Source organism: Falco rusticolus, chromosome Z, assembly GCF_015220075.1.
Source record: "Falco rusticolus isolate bFalRus1 chromosome Z, bFalRus1.pri, whole genome shotgun sequence".
Classification (NCBI taxonomy): Eukaryota; Metazoa; Chordata; class Aves; order Falconiformes; family Falconidae; genus Falco; species Falco rusticolus.
In genome coordinates, this window is record NC_051210.1 from 24,124,817 (window position 1) to 24,151,969 (window position 27,153).

Genomic DNA, 27,153 nt, shown 5'->3' on the forward strand with positions numbered 1-27,153 from the left:
AAGTGAAAGCAGCGGCATATGTAGTTGTGGCATTTTATTACTGTTTATTACATAAACAGTGGCCTGTTTCACCACTTTTTTTTTTTTCTTACCTTCTCCTACACTAGGTGTAGAGCTATATCAACACTTACCTTGTTTCGTCTCCTTTCAACAAATTATACTTACTTATATCACAGCCAAACATGGCCTATTTTTAGTTTGGGCAGGAATTTCAGCAATTCAACTACCTATACTCCTGGCAAATTATTTGATACGATGATAGTCTGGCATTTCACTCTATACTGTATGTTGCTAGGGTAACAAGTTTTAAAACTTGGATAACTTAACCAAAATATCCTATTACCACAAACGTTTGGTCAAATTAAGTATGTTTGGCTAGATCAAATATAGTGGTCTGATTTGTGTACATGTAATAACTGACCAAAATGAGGCTGAAAATTTGTTTATTTTTGTTGTCTTCTCTTTGGATGCAATTTAAATATGCAGTACAATATGTAACAATTTATCTAAACTTTCCTTAAATTAACATTACTCACAGGAATGTCAGTAAGACCTTTGTGAGTAAATCACAGTCAAAGATAATGTCATCAGAAACAGCCTGTTTGTGAAGAGGAAAAACAATCAAATGTTAACTTTCAGATGTTTCCCAGTTCCACTAGTGTAGCGATTATCCTTCTACAAGTTTCCTTATTTTTTGCTTTTAATCTATGCTAACTAGACTATATTATGCTTTTGGTCAAACATTTCATTAGGTAATTTTATTTCTATTTAAAAGACTACTTTGTGTGAAAAACTTACACTAATTCTGCACCAGGTTGTGCAAATGACTAGTTGGGTGATTTTAACATTGGTATGATTTTACCAAGCTGTATTTTCTGTTTGCAAACTTTGAACTGCAAGCAATCAAGAGGCATTTGCTGTGACAGGCCTTTGAAGCAGCATTCTGTTGCGGTACATCCGTGAAAACTGAGAAGTTATTTGCCATGTAATCCTGAAAATTATCACTTCTTCACCACTGACACTAGGCATGAAGATTTCACCACCCATAGGCAAAATTCAAACAAAGCTGCTAGATGGCTGGCAATTATTAAAACTCACACTTACATACTTCCGTGGCTTATATGTGGAAAAACTGATGTGAAGCACTAAAACACAGCAAATCCACAAGAGATGCCTGTAGGTGCAACATAGCCTTGCCATGTGCTGTGGCTTGCAGATCTCCACAGTATGCTTCAGTAAGCAAGGACTGTGACTGGAGTACAGGTAAGCATCTGCATGCTGGCTTTAATCTAACTAGATAAAGTACCTGTGGCAGCAAAGATACAGCGACCTGAACTTGGGAGCAAGAGGAAGTCCAACAATTCCCAGAACCCAGTGTGCTGAACTGAAATGTCTGTCTATACTGCTGCTGGACACACAGCTTTGCTATATTACCTAAGTTCACTAGACAAATGGTAGCATGCTGCGTGCACTCCAAACTGCAATCGTATGTCCTGTTTACAGACAGATAGGCATAGGATGAATAGCATTAACAGAGTATTTCACACAGCCAAGGTGCAGGAAGTTAGGACAGCATTTGCAAGTGTGGGTGAATGAAATTACCCACCCCCTTAGTTTGTATTAAAGCATTTACATTAAAAAAGGTAACTATTTCTGCATTATTCCTAGTATTTTGTCTCTCCAGTTATTTCACTTCTGTAGAATTAGGCATTCATTTTCTAGATATGTGTCTGCAAACACCACGTCTTTGAAATGTCATACTGGTCATGTAGCAAAGTAGCGCTAGGTCTATAATCAGTCTACTTCTGATCTATAAATTTCAGGCTATTTGACAAGGGAAAGGGCTGGAAAAATCCTTAATGAAAGCTGAGATTCTTCCACATTTCCATGCCCTGAGATGGTGAGGTGGAGTGATGCTACAAACCCTGAGACAAAACAGGATAAAATGGACTGTCACTGCGAACAGATTAATCTAGTTGCTGCCTTGTGATATGTCACGCCACCCTGAAAACAGGCGGCCAACATATGTACATACCCCTCAAACTTAGTAGAGAGCAAGCAGCAGAGCACATTTCTCATCCTGCAAGTCTATCCTCTGTTGCTCTCTTTCCCCAGGGTGCTGTGGACGTGGAGGCGCCGATCTGGCCAGATATGAGCACCAGGCAGGTTGGGTGACAACGCTGTGCCCAGGCAAGAGGTGTGAAGCAGCCAATGCAAGTGGCTCTCCAGCAGCTTCACAGCACTGCCTACCTCTGGGAGGCTGTTCACCCCAGCTCTGCACAGCTCCATGTTTAATATCCCATTTATTGACTCACATGAACGTCTCTAATTTGAGCAATGAATGCTTTATTGAACCAGCAGGTCAGGCTCTGAGCATGTATTTTTCTTCACTGTAAAAGAAGCATGCTGCAAATCGTTATTGGCTTGCCACCACACTCCATTAGAAGTGCTTCCAAGAAACAATTTTTATGTTCTTCTCAGCTTAAGTAACTGCTCAGCAGCCTAAACCTTTCTGTATTTTATGGAGTCAATCATTAATTACCACTTATAACTTTGCCATTATTATGTCTTCTCACAATTAAGATGAAATATTAAAACCTATACAGATACAGGCTACCCACAAGCAGAGCTGCCAGTCCCACCATAGTCTAAAAGGTCTGTTCCCAGCTGTCACACCTACATACAGGGCTGCTGGTCTACCCAGGGTCTCTTGAAAGGTTTCAAGAAATGAGCTGGAATTTAAAGGTTGAATTTAAACTAATCTTCACAAGAAGAAGATTCAAAGTCCATATTTTCTATACAGTTTTGGGTTTTGCTTTTTAATTTCAGAATGACCTGGGTAACAGTAATTGCACTTCCTGCCCAGTTCATACATCGAGTATCTTCTATGAAAGTCTTTCAGTCAAGACTTCAAGATTAAAACACTGAAGAAGACTTCTAAATATGCTTTTTCATCTGTATAAAGGTGGGTTGTACCATGGAAATAACATGTGTCAGCTAGTCTATGTATCAATGCAAGACATGGATGTCAATCTTCACCATAAGTGATAAATAATCTTGAGGGAAACAAAAAGTGGTATGACAGAAAAATCCCAGAACAAATTAAAATAGGTACTTCTTATGTGGCTCAGCCTATCTCTCTGAGTTACTCTGGTGTAACTCGATAAGCAGCATGGCCGTGGATAGTGGGTAAAAAAATTAAAAAAAGCTGACCCTTCTGAATGGATACTTCTTTGTTCCAAGTAGGGCATTTATTTAACACCTGCTTCAGGTGATTTGATTCTTTGCATTAACTTTTTTTTTTTTTAATGGAAATAAAAGTAAGGAATTCTTATGTTTTAGGGGCTGTTCTTGCTGGGGCGTTGCTTGACCTTCTCAGCAAGGTCAGCAACTCTCTCTTTATATGGGAGCAACCTTTGTACTCCTAATAGAATAATATTACCTTAACAAAAAAAAAAAGAAAAGGTTCAAAATAATTTTTTTTTTTTCTATTTTCATCTTGGCAGACTATTCTGGCTCTCTCCATTCAAGCTGAACATGAGGTCCTTACAGAACACATCAAACAATACAATGAGGCACACCAGTAATTGCACAGCCCTGCAGTATCTTCCATAAACTCAGCAGGGAGCTTTAACTTGATAGGTGTGCTGGTTTTGACTGGGATAGAGTGGATTTTATTCATAGCAGCTGGTATGTGCTGTATTTTGGATTTGTGCTGAAAACGGTGTTGATAATTCAGGGATATTTTCATTATTGCTGAGCAGCGCTTACACAGCCCCAAGGCCTTTTCTGCCCCTCACCCCACCCCACCAGCGAGAGGGCTGGGGGCACAAGAAATTGGGAGGCGGCACAGCTGGGACAGCTGACCCCAGGTGACAAGAGGGACATTCCATACCACATGGTGTCATGCTCAGCAGATAAAGCTGGGGGAAGAAGAAGGAAAGGAGGGACATTCAGAGTGATGGTGTTTGTCTTCCCGAGTAACCATTACACATGATGGAGCCCGGCTTCCCTGGGGATGGCTGAGCACCTGCCTGCCCATGGGAAGCGGTGAATGAATTCCTTGTTCTGCTTTGCTTGCGTGCGCGGCTTTTGCTTTACCTGTTAAACTGTCATTACCTCAACCCATGACTTTCCTCACTTTTACCCTTCCAATGTTCTCCCCCATCCCACTGGAGTGAGAGTGAGCGAGCAGCTGCGTGGGGCTGAGCTGCTGGCTGGGGTTAAACCATGAGAGTAGGACACTGAGACTTTTTATTTTGAGCCTCCATAAGTAAACTTGTATTATTAATGCAAAGAAAGCAGACTACTCCTTATCAGAGCAATTGTTTTCTGTGTACATGTCCACACTTCAATTTGCGGCTGTAATCTTTCAGTTGATGCATATTCTTTAGACTGAACACACTTGCATGGAACTACTGCAAGTTACATCAACGCACCTGCATTTGTCTTGTTAGGTGCCTAAAGGTCTGCTTGTACATGCAAACCTGTCGGCTGCAAATACAGATTAGCTGAGCTTGTACAAGCATATGCTTTTTAAAAATGAGTGAATGCACTATCTGCATATGACGGTACTTTTAATCTGTTAAATGTAAATTGTTCCATCAAAGAAGCAACACTTCTGTTTCTCAGAAAGCACAGCACATTTGCAATCAAACCACCAGGTGGACAGATGATTTGTGGGATTGTATAGACTTCAGCACAGTAAATCACATGCTGACATAGCTGACTAACAGGCCCTGCATACTTTAACATATGATTTCAATGGTAAAGCTGACCAGATGCAGGTAATACTCCCCAAAGACACAAAAGCCTTTGTGAATGGGTTCTTTTGTTCACCTACATTAACTTGGTGGCATCACTGAAGGGTGAAGCATGGGTCCAGAGGCACATATAGTTTGCACAACACTGGTCATTTGCAATAACACATTTTATGTCCATGTTCAAAACAAGTTATATGTTCATTAGAACAGGCCTTATTATATGCAGTGGTCTAACTAGCTAACTAATTTGGTTGTTGTTTCTGTTCCCGAGTCATTTATAGACAGATTTCTGCAAATACATTTGATAATTGTTGAACGGTTTATGCAAACAAATTTCAGGCTATTAGGTATTCATGAACTGCTCATTTCAGCTACTCACTATTTATAGTGTGTTACTGTCATTGCTACTGTTCCCAAAACTAGGTGGAGGAGGACACTTCTAAGATGTAAGAAAAATGTGTAAATCAAAAGTTAAGCACAATTCTTTTTTTAGTTCAAAACAGTAATACTTGTAGGATTATTTAGAAAATTTTCTTGCCCATTCTGGCTTTTGACTTATACAGTTACAAATCCAAAAACTTCCTCTCTTCTCAGGGAAAATACATTAATCTATCTTTTATTCTAAGTGATGTAACCAGTTCTAGACATCTGGAACTCTGTAAAAGGCTTCACATTCACACATGCTTCTGAACAAATCGATTGCCACGTTAGCAAAGCAATAGCTCCTTAGAAACTGAGAGCTATTACATAATAGGATATTTTCTATCACCCTGTACAACATTTTAGCTTAAAGTTACATGAATTTCTTAGGAGTCCTCAGTTGATTGATAAAGATCTAGAATATGTTATGTCTACTTATATTATTAGTCAAGTGCAATGCTTGCTGCAGTTTAAGGAATTGCACATAAATCATAAGCTAGTGTACCTATTCTTCTCTAAATCAATTCACACTTACAGATCCATGTGAACCTTCACTGTTATCCAATAAAGGTTTGATGCAACAGGGTTACCATTAATATTGTAATCTCCATCACAGGTATCAAACGATTCCATGAGATCAATGTACCAGTTTTGGTTGGGATAGAGTTAATCTTCTTCATAGTTACTTGTACAGGGCTTTTGGGGTTTGTGATGAAAACTGGTGATAACACAGGGATGCTTTAGCTATGGCTCAGCAGTACTTATGCAGCATCAGGGCCTTTTCTGCTCCTCACACTGTCCCAGGCTGGGGGGGCACAATAAGTTGGGAGGGGACACAGTTGGGAAACCTGCCCCCAACTGACCAAAGGGATATCCCACACCATGTAACACAGTGCTCAAAAAGAAAAGCTGGGGAAAAAAGGAGGAAGGGCAAAAGTTCAAACTGACTATGTTTGTCTTCCCAAGTAACCATTACATATGATGGACCCCGGCTTTCCTTGGGATGGCTGGACACCCACCTGCCCATGGGAAGCGGTGAATGAATTCCCTAGTTTGCTTTGCTTGCACATCTACCTATTCAACTCTCTTTATCTCAGCCCATGAGTTTTCTCACTGATAACCTTCCAGTTTTCTCCCCCATCCCTCTGGGGGCAGTGAGTGAGTGGCTGTGGGGGCTGAGCTGCTGGCTGAGGTTAAGCCGTGACAATGAACTATGTGCTGTACCACTTCATTTTGTAAGGAATAACATAGACGATGATTGGGGAAGGCCTGGTTGTGAATCTGATGATCAAATGAGACTGTTTCATTCAAAGTATTTCAGGTGGGATAAAATAATGACAACATCATGTGCAGAATAAGTCTTGCATGTTTTCTTTGATGAACCACCCTGAATCTCTGGACCTGCTGCTTAAATGACACCTGTTACTATAAGACTTTTAATCTGATGCTAGACAATTCTTCTGGTAGGTCAGCCCCAAACACTGATAATTAGGGCTCCTGAATTCACTTTAGTGTTGCCTGACACTATATAGAACCTGTAACTCTGCACTTACAGGAACCATATAAATGACACCATGCCCCAAAACTGCTTAAAATTTACAGGTTATGTAATTTATAATCTGTGTAATGCAGAAAACCAGTAGATCCTCAAAGGAAAGCAGGGAAGGAAGCCCTTGAAGAAAATTTTCAGGGACTAAAAAGAAAAAATATTTTATATATTTGGAAGAGGATACAGAGAAGCACATAGGTGAGATCGTTAAGAGAGGCAGGCAGACATGGGAATGCAACGCCTTATATTTGACAGAGCTCACTTCATAGATTAGAAACCGTGAGCTGAGTTTCTTGTTAGCGCGATTTGTCGACAAATAACACTAGAGTTTACAGGACTGCTTCTGACCCTACAGCTCTCCAGGCCCTGAGGAGGATGTCTGAACTACATTAATGACAGCATGCTAACTTGCTTCCTCTGCCAGAATCTGAGCTGTGCTGGAAAAAAAGAACAAGTGACTGACCAAGCTGAGAGTAGCAGGAACATAGAGTGACTTCCCCCTGCAACAGATCACTCCAACCTGTGAATTCCACATATAAGAGCCACAGGGTGCCTTCTGTATTTGATCCTGTGTTCCCTGATGCTTCACACAATTCAGGAGTAAATGGAGGAGATGCTGAAAGGAGGCAATTGTAAGATATGTGAACTTGAACCAGAACAGGTGACTATTTGAACTTCAGGAGACTCACCTATGTACATCTCCCTTTATGGCCACTGAACTCACATGCAGATTTGAAAAATCCACAGAATCAGACCTAAAAAACACCTCTGATGCATAAAGTGTGATTTAGGGTGCAATTCTGGTACTTTAAAAAAAATGCAATCTGTGAAAGACCCCATGGGTTCTTATGTTACTGCAGGTATAATCTGCAGCTACTTGAGCTTTTGGTGAGGTTCAGCTACTCAGTGATGAGGAACCATCTGGGACCTTCAACCTAATTTTGAGGTCCTTATTACAACTGCAATACTCTGACCATACTCTCATGAACTTTGGGCCGAACAAGCCCTGTATGAAGCCCAGTGGTAGTAAAACTGTCTCTCTTTGAATACATTTTACATATCCACTACATGGGAGGAAGAAGACCTGGCTTATAACACACAAGTGCTTAGGTGACAACACACAAGTTAAAAGGTGACATTACAGTGCCTGTCTGCTATAGGCCACCTGACCAGGAAGAACAAGTGGATGGGGCCCTCTACAGACAGATAAGAGCAGCCTCGCATTTGCCGGCCCTGGTCCTCATGGGCAACCTCAACCACTCTGATATCTGCTGGAAGCACACACAGCAGGACACAAGAAAACAAGGAGGTACCTGGAGTGCATAGGTAATAACTTCCTCCTTCAAGTGACAGAGGAGCCAGTGAGGAGAGATGCTCTGCTGGACCTCAAAATCACCAAAAAGAAAGGGTTCACTGGGGATGTGAAGATCAAAGGACACATACTGTATGTTGTTCTGGGCCACCCAGTACAGAAGAGACAAGGACATACTGGAAAGAGTCCAATGAAGATGATGAAGGGACTGGAGTGTCCCTCCTACAAGGAAAGATTGAGAGGCCTGGGTCTATTTTGCCTGGACCAGAGAAGGCAGATTTTGCCTGTGAAGTAAAGCATGCAGGAGTTAGTTACTGATGTGTTAGGAACTGTGGTACTAATTGCCTGGGTGCAAATGTTTTCCAGATCTAGCTCCTAGCCTTGGAACTTCATGTGCTCCTCATCCATAAAACATGGAAATGCTAATGTGTTTTCTCACTGTGGTGTTGCAGTTGTAACACAGCAATGACCCAAAAAGAATACCTTAAATTAGTTATAACAGTGAAATGAGTAATTTTCCCGGAGTTCTGAGTAACAGATTTTTGGCTTCTCATTAGAAATTTGAGCTCTCATCTGCAGAAATTTGGACTTTTCCCACAAATTCTGGAAAGCCATGTCACAGGGTTCTTTTGACTTTGTATTTTCCCATATTTTTACATTCAAATCCTATACCTACTAAATTTGCCACTCATTCCAGAAGCCTACAATTATTATCATGCCATTTCTTGTAGCACTATTCTTTTATCAGTGAATAAAGAGCTAAAAGCTATATGAGCGATATATCCCTTGCAGACAAAATCTAAATTTCTGCAGGCTGATATTCCTGACAGTACTGCTTAGAGGTCCTCAGAAACTAGCATACCATGTAACCTTTGGAATTCTAAAATAACTTTGAAATCAGAATTCTCTCAATAAAACTGTAAATGAAAGTGATTTGAATGCCACAGGACTAAAATACAAACCAAACCATCTTATTTATGCAATTTCTTATTACTTACGGAAATGCTTCCAGCTGATTTCAACTATATCTACTGAAAACATGCCCAGTTGGAGTTTCAAACACCTGCTCATTCAATATACACAAAGTATAATGGAATATACTAGAAATAACCTAGTATTTGAAGGCTGCCTAAAACAAAGGGGCAGGAATAACAAAGACAGTGCAGTGGGTTTTCTTTACATTTGTAGAAAAACATGTTATTGGTTATTTTTTATTTATTCAGCATTTGTGGGGGTGGAGTGTTGCTTTGCTGTAAGGAAGCCCTTCTTAAGTGATTTGAGCAAAGAGCAAGTTTAGTTTGGCAAAAATTTGGGATGTTCCTCACTCATACACACTAGTCCTGCAGCCATCAACCATCACAATATTCAGCTTAGAAAGTTGTACCGAACCTTAGATTTCAGTCTTAAGATCAGGTGATGTATCTCATGGACATCACATGTTGATGATAACTTCATCATTTCCCAAAGACGTTCCTGTAACCAGAACCCACAGGTTGTGCCACTCACACAGTTGCTGTGTTAATTTCCACCTTCGCTTTTCCATCTCTCCCTGCATGTGGCTGGTCTTTCTCTTAAAGGACATAAAACAAAAGGAAACCACCTCAGCCAAAGAGGATAAATTTCACCTTGAAATACACCAGTGTAATTAGTTTGTCAAGTAAGTACATTCTGATTATGGAGTTCTTGGTAAAATAAATCTTCTCTCTTACAGACCTCAGTTAGATTTGCACTTCTGAGGGGCTACAGAAAACTCAGCTTCAGGCCAGAGGAATAAACCCAGGATATTGTGTTTTAAGTTGTACACTGCTCCTGTATTATTCCAACAGCCAAACTGACAGCATTGGAGAAAACAGTGTAGTTTCTCGTCTTTTGCCCTCTTCTCTTCACGAAGCTCAAGGGCAGCTTTGGCTGCAGAGACCATGAAGTGGTGGAGTTCAAGATCCTTGGGGCAGTGAGGAGGGCGCACAGCAAGCTCGCTACTGTGGGCTTCAGGAGACCCGACACTGGCCTCTTCAGGGATCTGCTTGGTACATCACAAATAAGCTCTGGAGGGAAGAGGGCCCAAGAAAGCTGGTCAGTATTCAAGCATCACCTCCTCCAACCTCAGGATTGGTGTGTCCCAACAAAAAAGGAAGTTGGCCAAAAAAAGCCAGGAGGCCTGCATGGATGAACAAGGAGCTCCTGGACAAAATCAAGCACAAAAAGGAAGCCTACAGAGAAGCCTGGGAAGAACACAGAGGAACTGTCCAAGCAGCCAGGGATCAGGTTATGAAAGCTGCAGCCCTGATAGAATTAAATCTGGCCAGGGACATAAAGCACAAAAAGAAAATCTTCTATAGGTACATTGGTGATAAAAGGAAGACTTAGGGAAAACATGGGCCTTTTCCCGAAGGAAACAGGAGACCTAGTTACCCAGCGTATGGAGAAGGTTGAGGTACTCAATGACTTTTTTGCCTCAGACTTCATCAGCAGGTGTTCCAACCACACCACCCAAGTCACAGAAGTCAAAGACAGGGACCGGCAGAATGAACTGCCACTATACAAGATCAGGTTTGTAAGACCACCTAAGGAACCTGAAGGTGCATAAGTCCATGGGACCTGATGAGATGAAGCTGTGGGTCCTGAGGGAACTGGAAGATGAAGTGGCTGAGTTGCTGTCCATCATATTTGAGAAGTCATGGCAGTCTGGTGAAGTTCCTACAGACTGGAAAAGGGGAAACAAACCCCCTGTTTTTTAAAAAGGGAGATAAGGAGGACCCAGGAAATTACAGGCCAGTCAGTCTCACCTCTGTGCCTGGCAAGTTCATGGAGCAGATCCTCCTGTAAACTGTGCTAAGGCACATGGAAAATAATGAGGTGACTGATGATGTGACTGGTGACAGCCCACATGGCTTCACGAAGTGCAAGTCATGCCTGACAAATTTGAAGGCCTTCTACGATGGGGTTACAGCACTGATGGATGAGGGAAGAGCAACTGACATCATCTACCTGGACTCGTGCAAAGCTTTTGACACTGTCCTGCCCAGCATCCTTGTGTCTAAACTGGAGAGACATTAGTTGGATGGGTAGACCATTTGGTAGATAAGGAAATGGCTCCGATCACACTCAAAGAGTTGCTGTCAATGGCTTAATGTCCAAGTGGAGACCAGTGTTGAGTGGTGTTCCTCAGGGGTCCATACCGGGACCAGTGCTGTTCACCATCTTTGTTGACAGCATTGACAGTGGGATCAAGTACATGCTCAGCAAGATTGCCAACGACACCAAGTTGAACAGTGCAGCCAACACACTGGAGGGAAGGGATGCCATCCAGAGGGACCTTGACAGGCTGGAGAGGTGGGCCCGTGCGAACCTCACGAAGTTCAACAAGGCCAAGCAAGGTCCTGCACCTGGGTCAGGCAACCCCCAGTATCAATAGAGGCTAGGCAGAGAATGGAATGAGAGCAACCCAGAGGAACAGGACTTGGGGGTGTTTGTAAATAAGAAGCTCAACAAGACCTGGCAATGTGCACTTGCAGCCCAGAAAGCCAACTGTACCCTGGGCTGCATCACAAGAAACGCGGCCAGCAGGTTGAGGGAGGTGGTTCTCCCCCTCTACTCTGCTCTCATGAGATCCCACCTGGAGTACTGTGTTCAGCTCTGGGGCCCCTAATGTAAGAACAACATGCACCTGTTGGAATGAGTCCAGAAGAAGGTCATGAAGATGATCAGAGGGCTGGAGCACCTCTGCTATGAAGACATGCTGAGAGAATTGGGCATGTTCAGCCTGGAAAGACAAGGCTCCAGAAAGACCTCATAACAGCCTTCTTGTACCTAAAGAGAGCTTATAAGAAATACTGGGACAGAGTTTTTACAAGGGCATGTGGTGATAGGACAAGGGAAAATGGTTTTAAACTGAAACAGGGCAGATTTAGATTAGATATTAGGGAGAAATTCTTTACTATGACAGTGGTGAGACAGTGGAACATGTCGCCCAGAGCAGCTGTGGATGCCCCATCCCTGGGAGTGTTGAAGGCCAGGCTGGATGGGGCTTTGAGCAACCTGGTCTAGTGGAAGGTGTCCCTGCCCATGGCAGCGGGGCTGGAAATAGATGATCTTTAAGCTCCCTTCCAACCCAAACCATTCTGTGATTCCATGATTTTTTGTCCATGCAGCCAGTTGTCCCATTCTTTTCTTGACAGCACAGAACAAGCTCAGCCTCTCTCCCCCCAAAATAGTTAACTGTCACAACTGTGATGATAGGATAACAGCACACACTTCTGGAAAACAAATTCCTAAAAGGCAGAGGGAGAAGACTTTCAGAGATGCCTAGCATCAGCCTCACAGACCATATATCTATGCAGAAGTGCTACCTTCCCTGCAGTACAGCTCTATCAAAAGCATGTTTTTGGATTTAACAGGCTGTAAATAATGAAGGGTTTCTAAAGAGGAGGACTATAATCTCAGGATAGCCTAATATTTACTTCTGCACCTCCGCTCAGCTCTTTTGCAGGGTTGCGTCTTTGCTTTAGGCCCTAAATATATCCTCACACAGCAACACATTTCATTCCTATTCCCTGTCTCGCCTCTCTACATTTGTGTGCATCCCAGTCACACAAAGCTCCTCTAGGCTTGCTTAAAGCCATGGAGACGACAAATCACTGTGGGCAGGAAAGGAGAAAAATGTGCGTGGATGGGTTGGTGGAAGAAAATGTGCAACTCAGATCATTTCACAACATATCTTGTTAATTTATTCAAAGCTGAACGTGTTTCATTTGTTTCTTTTTTAAAAAAATTGAATCAGTAATCTAAGGAATATTATTTAGTTACTCAGAACTACTTGTTCAACACTGCAGTGTGACAGTAGGTTGAGCTTCCTTGAACTGCCTAACAATGTATTGAGCTTTGGATTTTCTTCTTTTTTATTAGCTGATTTTTGTATTCCTGAAAAATTACCTGTGCACACCAGAAATAAGTGCTATCTAATTACCTATAAATTAAACGGAGTAAGGAAAAAAGATATAATACATACTCTCTGTTCTTAAAATCTTAACCCAAGGTATGATTTAAGAAGAGCACAGCAATTCAAACTAAATGGCAACAAGTAAAATATTGTTCTATGTTAAGTGACTTTTATACGTCACTTGCACTCAAAAATGATATAATACAACATATTGTAATGCAGATTACATGTTAAATTACTTTATTTTGTATGTAGAACAGGCTTTTTTCAATTGCAAAATGGGATTTTTTTTTCCTTTTCTGAAGGATGTCCTGTCAATACAGACAAAAATAACTTTCCGCTTTCCAAAGACTAACCCAGCATATTACAAAGCTATGTTTCAGTAAAATTTCCACTTTTGTTAACTGCACTCTGATTTCATAGCTTCTAAAGCAAAAACTTGCTGGTATCTTACTGCAGAAAAATACCCATCTATAAGTTCTCTTTTCTTTTGTAGGGTATTTATGTAAAATGAATGTTATTCTTCATCTTTAGACATTATGCATTTGATGGACTTAACTTTTACTGAAAGCTCTTTCTTTTGTGAAGTAGTGAGTCAGACCGTGGAAGCCAGATTCCCCTTATATATCAGGGAAAACTGAATATAAGCAGTGGAAAACTCAAAGCTTTACTGCCTTATTCCTTTATTCAAAATAATTTTGACTGAAGTATTTTTTTCATCTTTCAGAATAACAGTGTGAACTGCACACAAATGAGATGACGAAATGAATGACAAAAAATGAGAAAACCAGGAAAAATAATCTATGTATATAATAGCTAGTACTGCAGATGGAGTGGTAATTAAGAAATTATCATTTCCCAATAATTAGCAAGCAATGGCATGGGCAGTGTGTGTGCACATGTGTGTGTGTGAATGAATAACAGAAGAAAATGTGTGAGCCAGCTGACAAAAATACACTTTTTTAAGGGTGAGTACTGATGTGGAGTTGACTGTTGTCATGTAGACTTAAATATGACACGATTCTTTATCCTTTTTGAAAAATTTGAAAAATATCAAACACTACATGTTAATACAATGTGTTAGTTAATACCAGCTTTGTGAAGAAAAACTTACCTTAAATATACACACATATTTATGTAAATATATTCCTACCCTTTGTAATCTGGAGAAAAGAGAATACTGTCACAGCACATCAGACAAACTGGACTATTATATCAAGCTCTTGCTTTCTCTGTGGGCCAGGTACGTCTGCTAAACTTCATCACTCTCAGATGACAGTCCACTAAAAGTGCTGACAACTACTGTTTGTTACGTATACATACATACATATATATATATTTTCTCATTATAAAGTCTATAGAGAAAGAGGCATGTGGAGGCAGGGGGCAATCAAACTGTAAATCCCATAAGCCCACATGGCAGCAATAGAAAATTTTCATTTTATGGCTACAAACACATTTTTCTTCAGAAGTCAATAAAAGATTGATTTACTAATGCTGACTGTCTCCAAGTGTGATACTCAGCACACATCCCCACTGTGGCACATGCCTTCTCAATCAGTTGGAAAGGCTCAATCAAAAGAAACACTCCTCCAAGAAAACACACCAAATATTTGCATGAGCCTCTTGGTTACCACTTAATACCATCAATTCACTGCAACACAAAATTAAAACCCCAGCCAAGTATACTCCCTGTATAGTTGGGAATATATGTTGTTTATAATGTATATATATGTATACCTCATATTATGTGTGTATATATGTTTGTATATATTTGTATACATATACACAGATATATGCAAACATGCATGCAATTGAGATTTTTTACATATGCCTTTATAGACCATTATACCCTAACTCTAGAAATCCAGCCCCACCTATCCAGGAGGCAAGCCTGTTACCTTCACATTTGCTTACACTCCTCTCTGCTCCACAGACATAAACTTTGTGGATCTCAAACAGTCTGACTAGTACAATTAGATTAATCCCAGCACAACTATTTCCAGCATACGTGTTGCTTGAAAACTGTTGCTCTGTTTCTGATCTGAGAAAAAGTTCATATGCCTAAAATTTGTCTGATTTTGAACACCAACCATTCTGCAAGAAGAATGCTGCTTCATAAATACTGATTTTAGTTAAAGGACTGAGGAAGTATTAGTTAAGCATCACAAACCCTGTGAGGGAGGATACTCACTCACAAAAAATGAAACCAAAATGTGAATCCTCCAAAACAGTCTCTGTGCTTGCATGACTCGTTAACTGATACACAGAGGGCCTAATAAGTTATAATACTTTATAATTCTTAGGGGACATTACCCATCAATTAAACCTAGGAATATTACGCAGGCTATCCTTCAAAGCCTTGCTGGGAAGCAAATCAAGTATTATCTCATTTTTATGGATGAGAAAGTTGAAATCAAAAAAATACCTCAACTAACAGCACAGGCTGAATTGGGAATACACCAGGACCCAGGCTCCAGACAACCCAGCTCAGCATCCTGTTCTCCCTTCAGCAGAGCGTGCTGCTTTATCGCAATGGCAGCTCCCAAATTATTCGGTTACAGTTGTTAGTACTTGGTAGACATATAACGTAGGCAGGCACTCAGTGTCTTCATTTAGAAACCATGGAACAGAGGCCATCTGTTCTCTGCTTCTAAAGCAACTTATCCAGACGCAGGTAGAAAATTTAAGGCAGAGGTGCATCTCATTTCTTGGAAGACATTCACCTGCCGACTATGAAACAATCTCCAGGCTGGTCCTGGTTCATATGCTGCCTAGCTTTCCTAAAACACACCAAAAGGAGGCAAAGGTCTGCAGATGAGAGTCTTCATTTCACAAATAGCACATAAATATGTTTACTTCCTTCAAGCATCCTGTGTTCTAATATGATCCACGTGCTATACGTTGTTTGCAACAACAAATGTTCCAGAATGATTGGTTGTAAATGTCACATAATTTTTAAGTCTCGGCTTGAGTAGTAACAATCATAGTTGTAAAGTGTATCCTAAAGATACCTTGTTTTTCTTAAGCATCAAGTCACCAAGCAGAGGTAAATTGTGTAGTTCAAAGCAAACCAGCATCATATTTCCAATTGCAAGTGTAAAAGTTCATCACTGTACTTTGCTCATTATATGATCCACTTTTGATTCTTTCTTGCCTCACGAAATGGATTTCCCCACAAAGAAATTTCATGTTTCAAACCTTTATATTTATTACCTGCATGGAACTTAAGAGATGTTAGGGACATAGTTTAGCGGTGGACTTGGCAGTGTCAGGTTTACAGTTGGACTCGATGGTCTTAGGGGTCTTTTCCAACCTAAATGATTCTATGATTCTACAGCAAAAATCAAATAATGAGTATATAATACATTTCAATTATGCTCAGGAACTGAGCATAAAGGTTGGATGAGCAAATCAAAGGCAATAATTCAGCATGCTTTTTCACCTGCCCCATAGATGTTGTTTTATGAACATATTTCTTTCTTTATCTGGTAATAACAATTCCAAATTTAATTTCTGAGACGCGTTTTCCCACTAACACATACATTAATTTTTCTTTGGATCACTTTAGCCCTTCTAACAGTTTTCTTTTAGCTGCTCTGGCAGCTATAGTCCTAATTTGCTTGTAAATTTCCTAACTTTGACAGTCAGACACTTCAGGAGTAAGAATCAGAAGTGTTCTTTGAACTAAATTTTATTCACCATAAGTGTAACTTAAAGGATTCAAAACTACTCCTGAACTGGGGCTGAATTTGACAAAACCAAAAAAACACAAGGAACCAAAGTATTCTGTTTCAGTGGTTCTGAACCAGCAAAAAAGATTTTTCTCCTCCTCTTGGAACCGTATAAAATTTTAATTAATGGTTAAGAATTATTAAAGCTCTAAATGGAAATAGAATATTCCCAAAATATTATTTTATTGTATTGACAACAAAAATTTGTATAAACATATTTTCTCTTGTTTCTCTTTGTTGGCTTAACTAGCAATCAGAAAAAATCCAAACAGAACTGAGCAAATAATCTAAGAATACTATTTTATTAAGCTAGAAGGTAAAGAAATATTAATTACAGAATCTCCTAAGAGCTCACATTGCTCCACAAGTGTGTATTCTTAGAATTGACTGATATGTCTTGCCCAAAATTTTATTTGCTCTTAAATGAGAATGCGTTAGTCAGGCAAAATGAAAAATTAATCTTATTATTTAAATGAAAAGAATACTGATAGTCATTTTATGTTTCTTGCAGTCTGTTCTTAGCACACTACTTCAATCCAAAAGGATCATTTGTTTCTTATCTGAGCTGTTCCCATGGGAGAAAAGTAATAATTTCTAATGCTTTCCTTCAAATTATGGCACTGTAGTGATCAGCATTCACAAATGTGGAGCTGCCAGTCAGCCAGCAGACGCCTAATCACGCTTCACTTGTTACCACTTTCAGAACAAGGTGGACCACCCCTCTGCCTGACCCTCACCCTGTTCCTAGTGTCTTCCTTAGCAAGTTAGTCTTGTTCAGTGCAGTGTTTAAATGTTTAAAATGTTTGAATGGAAAAATCAGATTATTTGCTCTTTAGCCATCTTTTCTCTTCTGATTTCCTGTGCTCTTCAGAGCGCCCTTATGTGCATTTAAGAAAGGGAATTGAAGAAATGAGACTCTGCATCAAAAGCAGTCACAGGTTCTTCCTCTTTTTCTCCTATCACTTTTCCTCCACTATAGAACTGCCATCTGTTTTTTCTAAGTGTTTTAAAAAAGTCAACAGGAAACTTAGGCCAATCAACATTTTGTTGTATGATTTGGCCCACACTTGGTTATTTTTACACTGAGACACTCTGAGCGAAGATCAGGCCTCCCGCTGTGGGAGCACTGTAACACACAGTTAGTTCTGTCTCTGTGACAATAATTACATCTCCAAATCAGAACCGGAGCTACAGTATCTCAGGGCACACAGACACAAGCAGTGGCACATCCTTACAGTATTGCCTCCCATGTTCTCAGCTATACACATAAGCTCAGTTGTGTAATAAAATCACGTGTTTTCATAACAAAACATCCCAAAGTGTATCAATTACACTGGGAACAACTCAGTTGTGTGAACTGCTTAACCACGCTGCTAATACAATGAAGGCTGCGCTAAGCCAAGCTATTGTTGCTGTGCAAACAACTTATATAACCATATTATTTCATAATTCTTGCTTGTCGTTTTCCCTACACTTAGTAAAAAAATCTGTATTACAATAAGTCCACCAAAAGTCTAAATTGAATAGTTTCAGACACAAGTAGATGGATCTAGTATTAATATGGCCATTGTGAAGATTAATTAATCTCCAGAAAGGCCAAAAAAAGCGCAAAGAAATATTTTTAAGTAATGTAATTTTTCCCAGTGCATTTCAGAATGAGAATTGTTAAGGAAATATACTTCCAAAACATTATAGGAATCATTGGTGTGAAGAACTGGTAAAAACTTAAAAGTTCTCTGCATATCCATAAGAAAGACAGAGCGTAGGCTGCAGCAACACAAGCTCCTCACATGCTCTGCTTCCTCCAGTGCACCAGATGAAAATTCAAAAGCAGCGCACACAACTGAATTTCTATGCCAGTTTAAACTTTGGCTTACTTTCAAAGATGACAGATTAATGCCAACATTTTACTCATGTGGAACCCACTCATTATGTCTTGCACAGAGACCACCAGTTAATTCAGCATTTTAACATGTTTACGCCTACCCACCCATCATTATGTTGCTACATGTGAACATTCCTGAACTTTATGGAATAATGGGGGATTTAACACTGAAATAAACTGAATCAAAGCCACTCATGAATAAAAGTCATGTCCATGCCTCACAGACTGCTTGCTTCCTCTCAAATTTCTCTCGCCTTCTTAGGAACATGAACTGCTCTACCCTATCCCCCACACTCTCTGCTTGAAGTCTCTCAATCCATTAGTAGCCTTTCCTCCTCTTCAGTCTCTATGCTTTCCACCACGTTATTTTGTAACATACACAAAAATAGCTGTGATAGAAGTGTGACATGTATGGGACTCTAAAATAAGTGCTACCTCAACTGGTTCTCTCACAGTTTTGTGGGGGAAAAGACCTCCATGATCTATTTAATTTTACTTGGGTTTGAATTGATGCTTTAGTTTCTGAAAAAGATAAATCATGTAATAGTATTTTCTGAGCAAAACAATGTTTTAAAGCAAAATTAAATAACAGAGCATTTAAATGATTCAGAAGCTGCTTCTTTTCCACAGTGAAAGAAAAAGACATTTCTGCTTTAAAAGTTTTGCCCAAATCTAAGTCTATATAGACAACACCAGATAAAGGTACAGGCAAGACTTGTTGGGATAAGATACTCCCAGCAGAGTACTATTAACTCTAAAGGCTGTTTTAATGCTGAGGAGCAGAAGCTTGGCCAGAGAAAATATAAGCTTAGCAGGGTCCTTAATCTAGCCTGTTTCCCCCACACAAAGAAACTGCACCGAAAAAAACCCAGAGAAAATCCCAAATATATCCCAAAGCAAAGCAAAGCAAAGCAAAGCAAAGCAAAGCAAAGCAAAGCAAAGCAAAGCAAAATAAAACAACTTACTGTCTTCTTCAACATTTTGACGGCGTAAGGTTTCTGGGTCCCTTTCTGCCTGCATCTGTAGACAATGGATGTAGCCCCACTAAATTAAAAAACAAAACAAAACAAAACAAAACAAAAAAAAAAAAAAAGGAAGAGTAGTTGTACATACACCTCTTCGAATATGTCAATAAACAGAGTTGCCTAGCTCAAACTACAATTTCTACTCCTCCCAGTTTGGGCAAAAATACCTTATTTTCCCCCACAGATGCAAACAAAAAAAACCAGTGTAAAAACTGCTCTCTGCTGAACCAGTGAAATTCAGCAGTTATTCTGCCAACCGAATGTGCAAGAGCTCAAGATGCCTCTTGGTCACATCTTCTCTGTCTCCTGACACATCCTGGAGGTTTCCTTAGCATAGCAAGGAACACAATCTGGCCCCAAACCTGTGACAACATATCTTGTCTTCGTTAAGGCAACCCATTTGCAACAATTAGTTACATTGGGTTTTTTTACTGTTGATGGCAGTAATGGGGAGTGAGACAGAAAAGAAACTACTGTGCTACTCTCTCCCAGTTTCCCAAACAGTTGAATTCAGCACCAGATGGAGCAAGCAGCAATTCTGGTTAATTCAGTGGAAACTGGTGGGGCTTGTTCATAGCAAAACTGAACTGGGCTTAACATCTTCTGGTTGCCTTCAAGGCGCACTTGCTTGAATGTGCTAAATCTGAGCACTTATGAAATGATGGCTCTGCTAGTTGGAAGGCAGTTCTCTGAGTGGGAGGTTGGGCTAGACATTCTCCAGAGGCAGGCTCAGCTGCTGAGGTTATGTGCTGTTCCCTACTTGTTACTGCCAAGGAAGGGACCTGTAGTCTATGAATTAGCTGAAGAGTGGAAAAACCTCTGGCAAAACCATAATGGTTACAAACAGTTCAGATACCTTTATATTCTACCACATCTACTGTTAGATGCTGCTGAGCAACCCAGTGTCAGCCACCATCAAAATGGACGCACTGAAGTGCTACATGTTAGCACTGGATTTAAGGCATTTATGGAAGCCTCCTGTCCTCAGGAGATTTATCACCCACTCTAAGTGTCAGCATTTCCAAATAGCTGCAGATTTTTAAGCTAGAGGGGACTGCTGTTATCATACACGACTTCCTGGAACATACATTGCCAAGCTGCACACAACCACTCTGCAGTGAAGGGATTTCATATATACCACACACCCAAGTGCACTGCAGATCTCTCTGTACCAGAAGAAACCCATCTCAGTACATCTGTAGGAGATGACCATGAGCTGCAGAATGGCACCAGCAGCTTTCTTCTAAACAGTGCGATGGCATAGCCATGTTTGACTATATGAATAAAGCTGTGACACAAAGTTTATTGTTCTGGGTGCACTGCTGGACAAAACTGCCATGCAGGTTCTGCACTTCTCCCTCCTCAGCATGGGCACGGATGCCAGATAAAGCTCTGAGTAGGCATGTCCATATTTTTATGAGAACATGAGTGAGCACAAGAACTGGCATTTAATTGAGAAGATTTACTTCATAAAGACCACTTCATCAGGAAAGGTCACATACAGCAATGGAAACGCAGCCCAATCGTCTGAGGGCTTGTGTGCACCAAACACACATAAAGTAATCTTCACTTCATCTCAAATGCTAAAATGATTTGTCTCTCATAACAGTGTATTGATAAATGTGCGGGAGTACTGCAAGCCTCAGTGACTCCCAGAATCATTACAAGAATTTAATTAGATCTCTCCTTGGCCAAGTCTCAAAAGGCTCTATTTAGCAAGAAGAAAATATATAGCACATTAAAAAAACCCTAACACCTTTTAAGTATAACGGAAGATGTTAAAAGATAAAATTCTAAGGACCTGCTGTGATAAGGTTTATATCTCCAGTATTTCACTACAGCACTGTAAAGGGGAAGTCACTGCAGGAACTGCAAATTATTCTTGTACCCTGCTTGACATACTGAATGCAATATAAACATTAAACTCATTAGCCTACATATGCTCTTACCGAGCAGGCAGCAAACTTTCTAGAAATCATTTTATTTGGTTGAGGGCACAGCCAGAGAAGATGTGCAGCTGATGATCCAAACAAACAGATTGCTATTCCTGTGGGCATATTCAGGTGTTTGCTGCTGCTGCGACAACGGAGGGCAGTCACTGTCTCAGTAATGCTATTGTGTTTGCTTTACCAGCTTGTAACTTGGCTCTGCGAAGTCTTCCACACGAATTAAAACTCAGCTACTGGAACACCTCTGATGATGTAATAGAGCTGGCTCAGTGATGAGATGGACAGCCACACCAGCAAGGGTTGCATGGCACCACCTCCAACAGTTCATCTGACTGTACCCAAAGTGGAAGAGAGGCAGCATAATTCTTGAAAGAGGCAGATGACAGCCCAGAGAGACAGGAATTTATGAAGGCATATCCAGATAAGCAGTTTTGCACCAGGACCGTCAGTCAACATTCAAAACACATAAGAGGGGCTACTTTAGAAATTATTCTCTATTGTAAAGATTTCTGACAGCCCATCCCTGGAGTCATAATTTGGGGGAAAAAGTGATGGCAAGATATCACAAGACTTGGGAACACTTACTGGAATTAGTGAGTCCTCTTTTGGTTTATGTGCCTATGCCCAGCTCTGACAGACATGTTCCCACCAGTCAGAAAAGAGCCCACAAAGCTAACAGCTAACACCACCTTCCTCTTCCACGCCAGAAACCAGCACCTGGACTCACAAACAGGATGGCAACCTGTTTACGCCACACCTGGTGCAAAGCTTAGCAGACAGCCATTACTAGTGCAGACCTGACTCCTTGTCTCTTTGGTGATAACAGGACCTCTTTGCTTCTTCCCATTAAAACAAAAAAAATAATAAAAAAGGCAGGCAAGGGGGAAACAGCCTATGGGTCTTAATGTACATGTGCAAACAGAACTGCCTTGTGCAAATAAGAGCATTTTGCTTTGCTTATTTTGGCTTCCTGTGGAGTTCAGTGAGCCTTCTGCTGAATCAGCACATGCAGCTTTCCTGAGCCTGTATAACTTGGAAGGTCACCAATATAACTGGAGTGATTCAAGCTTTCATCACCAAAAAGCAGTGGGAAGCTTCAGCTGCAAAAATCTCCTACAACTGAAAAGCTCAGAGAGCTGCTAACTCTAACCTCTTGCCCTTATCTTCAGTTTTTCAACATCAAACCTTGACTGCCAACAACCAGGCTCTCAGAACCAGATCTGGAATTTGTATCAACTAAAGATTTCATTGATACGTTGGGTCAGAAAACACAAATATGCAGAAACCAAAAATTCTTATGGCAACACACCGCTTTCTACAGATTAAATTTATGGCCAGATAGACTGCAAGCCTCTCAATGTCCCATTTGCTTCAGGTGGTGTTCCACTTCAATGATACTATACAAAGAGATCACCTATACTTAATGGTTAAGGCACATATTTGATAAGCAGCAGGTATCAACACCAGGAAATATTTAATCCTACAGCATTAACAGTTTCAACAAAAGAAACTGGGAGGACCCTAAGTCCAAGCAGCTAACAATCACTTGCAGAAGTACACTGCAGCGTGTGACTGACAACCAACCCATACCCAGTTCAGACCAGAAACCAGCAATTGAGTCTCCCATACTCCAGATGAGTTCAACCACAAGATTACTCCCTGTATTGTGTTGGCGTATTTACAGTTGATCCTGCCAGCTCTTTCCTCTTTGTATTGGTGAATACATACATAGATACTTATCTATCTTTACATACATGTGTATGTATATGCATTTAAATTTATATGAAATATTTTATATGTGTGTATTTATTTAAAGAAAAATAGGTTTCAGGAAGCATCCAGCTGTTGCTTTTTTTGCATCTCTGCCTAGAACAGGCTGCCTGAACTCAAAGTATAAAGTATTTGAAGTTAGCTGGAACAATACAAAAAAAGGCATATTCTTGGACTGTGTAGTTGGCCAAGTTAGAGAACAGTAAAAATTAGAATTCCTACATTGTTGAAAACATTGTCATTCTCTTTTACTGGCATACATGTTTCTGTCTGGAAAGCTGCTTAATGATTCTGTTAAAAGATTTACTTTTAAAAAACCCACACGTAACAGTGACCATGCTAAAGAAAAAAAAAAAAATCAACCTAAACCACTTTACCATAAATGTATTTCTACATCCAGTTTTGAACTTACAAAAAATCCTAAAAATAATGTATACATCTTAACTACTTGGTCACAATGGACAAGAAAAACACTTGCTTCCCTGTGATGCTGCCTACAATGAGGACAATGACAAGTCACAAGAAACCTCTTGTTTTCTTGTGTGCTTGGACTCTGTCACAGCTGCTACACACGCAACTCAGTATCAGAATTAGTTTTCCTGTAGTACAAACACTTCAGTGACATGATAAACTCACTCAGCCATTAGTCCAATGATTGCATGAAAAATTTAAAGTATTTAAAGAACCACTTAATATGTGAAATTAGACTAAAATTCAATGACTGATCTGTGTTGTTTTCCACACAAATTAGAAAAATGTTTTTAAAATATTAAAAATCTCTGTGTAAAATTTTTGCCCCCCTAATATACATTTTCTTGAGTATTCTGATTGTTTTTCTTTTGCAATTTGCAATTATTTTAGAAGGACGCTATTTTAGAGATTGGGCAACAGCATCATAGCACTCTGTCTGTGCTAAGGAGTCCAAACTGCGAAGCCAGGAGAAGCATGGTCACACTTCAGGTACATGCAGTCAAAAATAGTGGTGTCAGCACAGATGGAAGGAAGGCAGGGACACCCAGGAGGGGTGTTAAGGAGGTGGAAGTGATCAGCAGAATTTGCACATAAAGGAGAAAATGGAATTTGCAGGATCAGGCTGGACCTGTGGTAGGGACCGGCAGAGAGAAAGAAACCAAGGCAAGAAAAGGCACAGAATTTGAGCCAGGTTGGAAAAAACCTTGCCTCCCACACACCCACAAAAAGCTTCTGCCTCTGAAATAAGAATTGAGAACTAAACTGAAACACAGCCAGATGTTTATTTGGTCACAAGTAGGTAGGAAAGGTGAATTCCTAGAGCTGCAGTTTTTATAATAAACAGTCACTGATGGTATTTTCACTGGAAGGAAAAAGATTGGTCCTTCCAAAAGTAGGTCAGCATCTCTATACCATGCCCATTTACCCCAGGTTTTATACTGCATTTTGAATCAATTCAGTACAAACACTCAACATAATCTCCTAAAAATTTCATTTGGATTAAATTAATTAAGTTCTCAACTGACTTTTGAAAAATAAATCAGTTTGTGCTTCATGCAGTCAAAAAATGATTACACAATCTAGTTTGTCCAAACAAATCGGGTGAAAGAATGAATTCTTAAGAAAACTGTACCTATTACAAAGCCATGGAAATTTGTGCTGCCAAAACTGCACTAACAGATTAAAGTCCAGTATTGGTTTCCATAAAGAATATTATTTTTTTTTTTGCACAGGTTACAGAAGTATAAAGCTAAAATATATTCATTCACTCTTTCTTATACATACACTAGAAGTTCAAATGGATTTATAGGCATTAAATTACTGTTTCTAGACTTAAAAATTAAATGCCCTGTTTCAAGTTAAATACTGGATAGAGCAAAAAAATCACTGGCAAAGCCATTAATGTATACAGAAATGAAAATTACATTTTAAAAAAAGGATATTCTATGGCATTACTAATATTGCTTTAATTTAAAAAAACACATACATGTAAGTTTGGAAATTCTCACAACTTGCATTTCATCAAAACAAACTTTCTACAGTGAACTTACAAGCAATTTTTAAATTATTCAAATCTGATCTAAAAGCCTCTTCTAAACATTAATGTCTACTTATACAGGACTTGTAGGCAATTGTGTGCAAGTGCAGCCCTCCCTTTCCACTCATTATTTCACAACTATTAAAAGAATGGAAAATTCCACAAAACAAACATAATGTAGGGGGGAAAACCCACTTAAATTCCCACATTCTGTAAGGAATAAAACTAATCCTGAAGAAGGCAAGGCTGGTGGAAAAAACATACACAGTTCTGGAAGGGAAAGCTAATTCCACTGCATTCCATGTCTGGTTGATTTTGACAAGAAAAACATCCATACTTTTAAGATTTTGATTCTATGAGTTTCAGCTGCAGTGCTGATTTTCTAATATCTGAGGGGAAAGGACTTTTTAGCAATTGGTTCCTGCTCAGGCTCACAATGTAGCAGACCAACAAGGTATTTTCAGTATTCAGCCTTCACTGCATTTAGCAGACAAACAAAAGGAGCCTTACATAAGCACATTCCTAACAAAAGACATGCACTATATTTAAATAAGCACTAATTAAACTAATGCTTGCCAATATTCTTCAACCTGTAACTTCCACATACAACAATTAGTAGAACTGTAATCCTTCAGATGTGGGCTAGGTTGGCTGGCGAAACGGTAACTAAAATGTACAGTCCAAGCCACTCCTGCTGGGGTGGCTGGACCAGCAGCTGCTAATCGCTGCTGGGACTGCAGCAGCATATTTCTCACTAGCTTCCAGTGGGGCTCCTTCCTCAAGTATTTCAGGAAATTTATAGAAAAAGACCTCTGCCCCACAAGCAGGCTAAACACTTAATTACACCTGCCTTTATTGCCTTTTAAAACAGTGGACATTCAGCTAGGAGTTAAATTAGACACATTATATAATATCTATGTTAAAATTAGATTATTTCCCCCACCTCAAACACTACTTCTTAACCCTCTGTCTAGCTGGTGGGTAAACATCAAGGACCAGGAACAGACCACCAACACTATGTATCTTAAAGCATTTTGAGAAATCTGACTTCCCTGCCTTTCAATGAATGTAAGAACACAGCTGACCCAGACTGAGTAAAAGAGCAACAATCATCTCCTACCTTAATTTGAAAACATGGAAAGAAAATTTGAACTACATTGCATTTCAGATGTTGCTGCTGTATTATGGGCACATTGCTCTCCTTGGTGTAACCCAACTTTCAGAAAGCTGGCTCCCGAGGAAAGTGCCAGGTAAGGCTGCCAAAATGGATGTGAGGTGAAGACCAGAGCACTACACACAGAAGAAAAATGCACAGGAAATACATGTACTCTTTCTTCTTTTTCCTTTAGTCCCTTTAAAAAATTGGGTTAGACCACACATAAGGACAACTGTATTTCTAAAACAGCAGGAGAGTTCTCAATACGAAAACCAATCTCTTTCCTACCAAGTCTGAAAAAAACTTGCAACTGAAAGTTGGCTGAAAATGAACTTGCAATAGTGTGAGGTTGATTTTTTGACATAAAGCTCTTGCAGTCCAGAAATTGGTTTTGAATATTTTATTTAGAACAGTTTCCTCTGAGACTGCTCTTCTTTTTTCAGGGACAGAAAAGTACTTACCTATTCACATTTAGGCAGTTCAATGAAAGAGAGAGAGTAAAGAAAAGGAGGCAGAAGAGTGGACGGAATGAACTCTTACTGCTTCCAGCAGGATGCAGATTTTTGTCCCTGGAATTTTGGGAACACGAGGCCAAATTTTCAAAACCAGGTGCTCTGACTGCCTGTGCAAGACGCAGACCCAA

The 27,153-nt window shown here is 39.9% G+C and overlaps 1 protein-coding gene across 1 annotated transcript in view; it reads right to left on the reverse strand.

Moving 5' to 3' along the window:
* CAMK4 (calcium/calmodulin dependent protein kinase IV) overlaps positions 1-27,153 on the reverse strand; it is a 170,194-nt gene that overhangs the window by 80,328 nt on the left and 62,713 nt on the right. Inside the window, exon 2 of the mRNA XM_037373505.1 lies at positions 19,568-19,646. Within this exon, the coding sequence (XP_037229402.1) occupies positions 19,568-19,646 (79 nt within the window). The remainder of the gene's footprint in view (positions 1-19,567; positions 19,647-27,153) is intronic.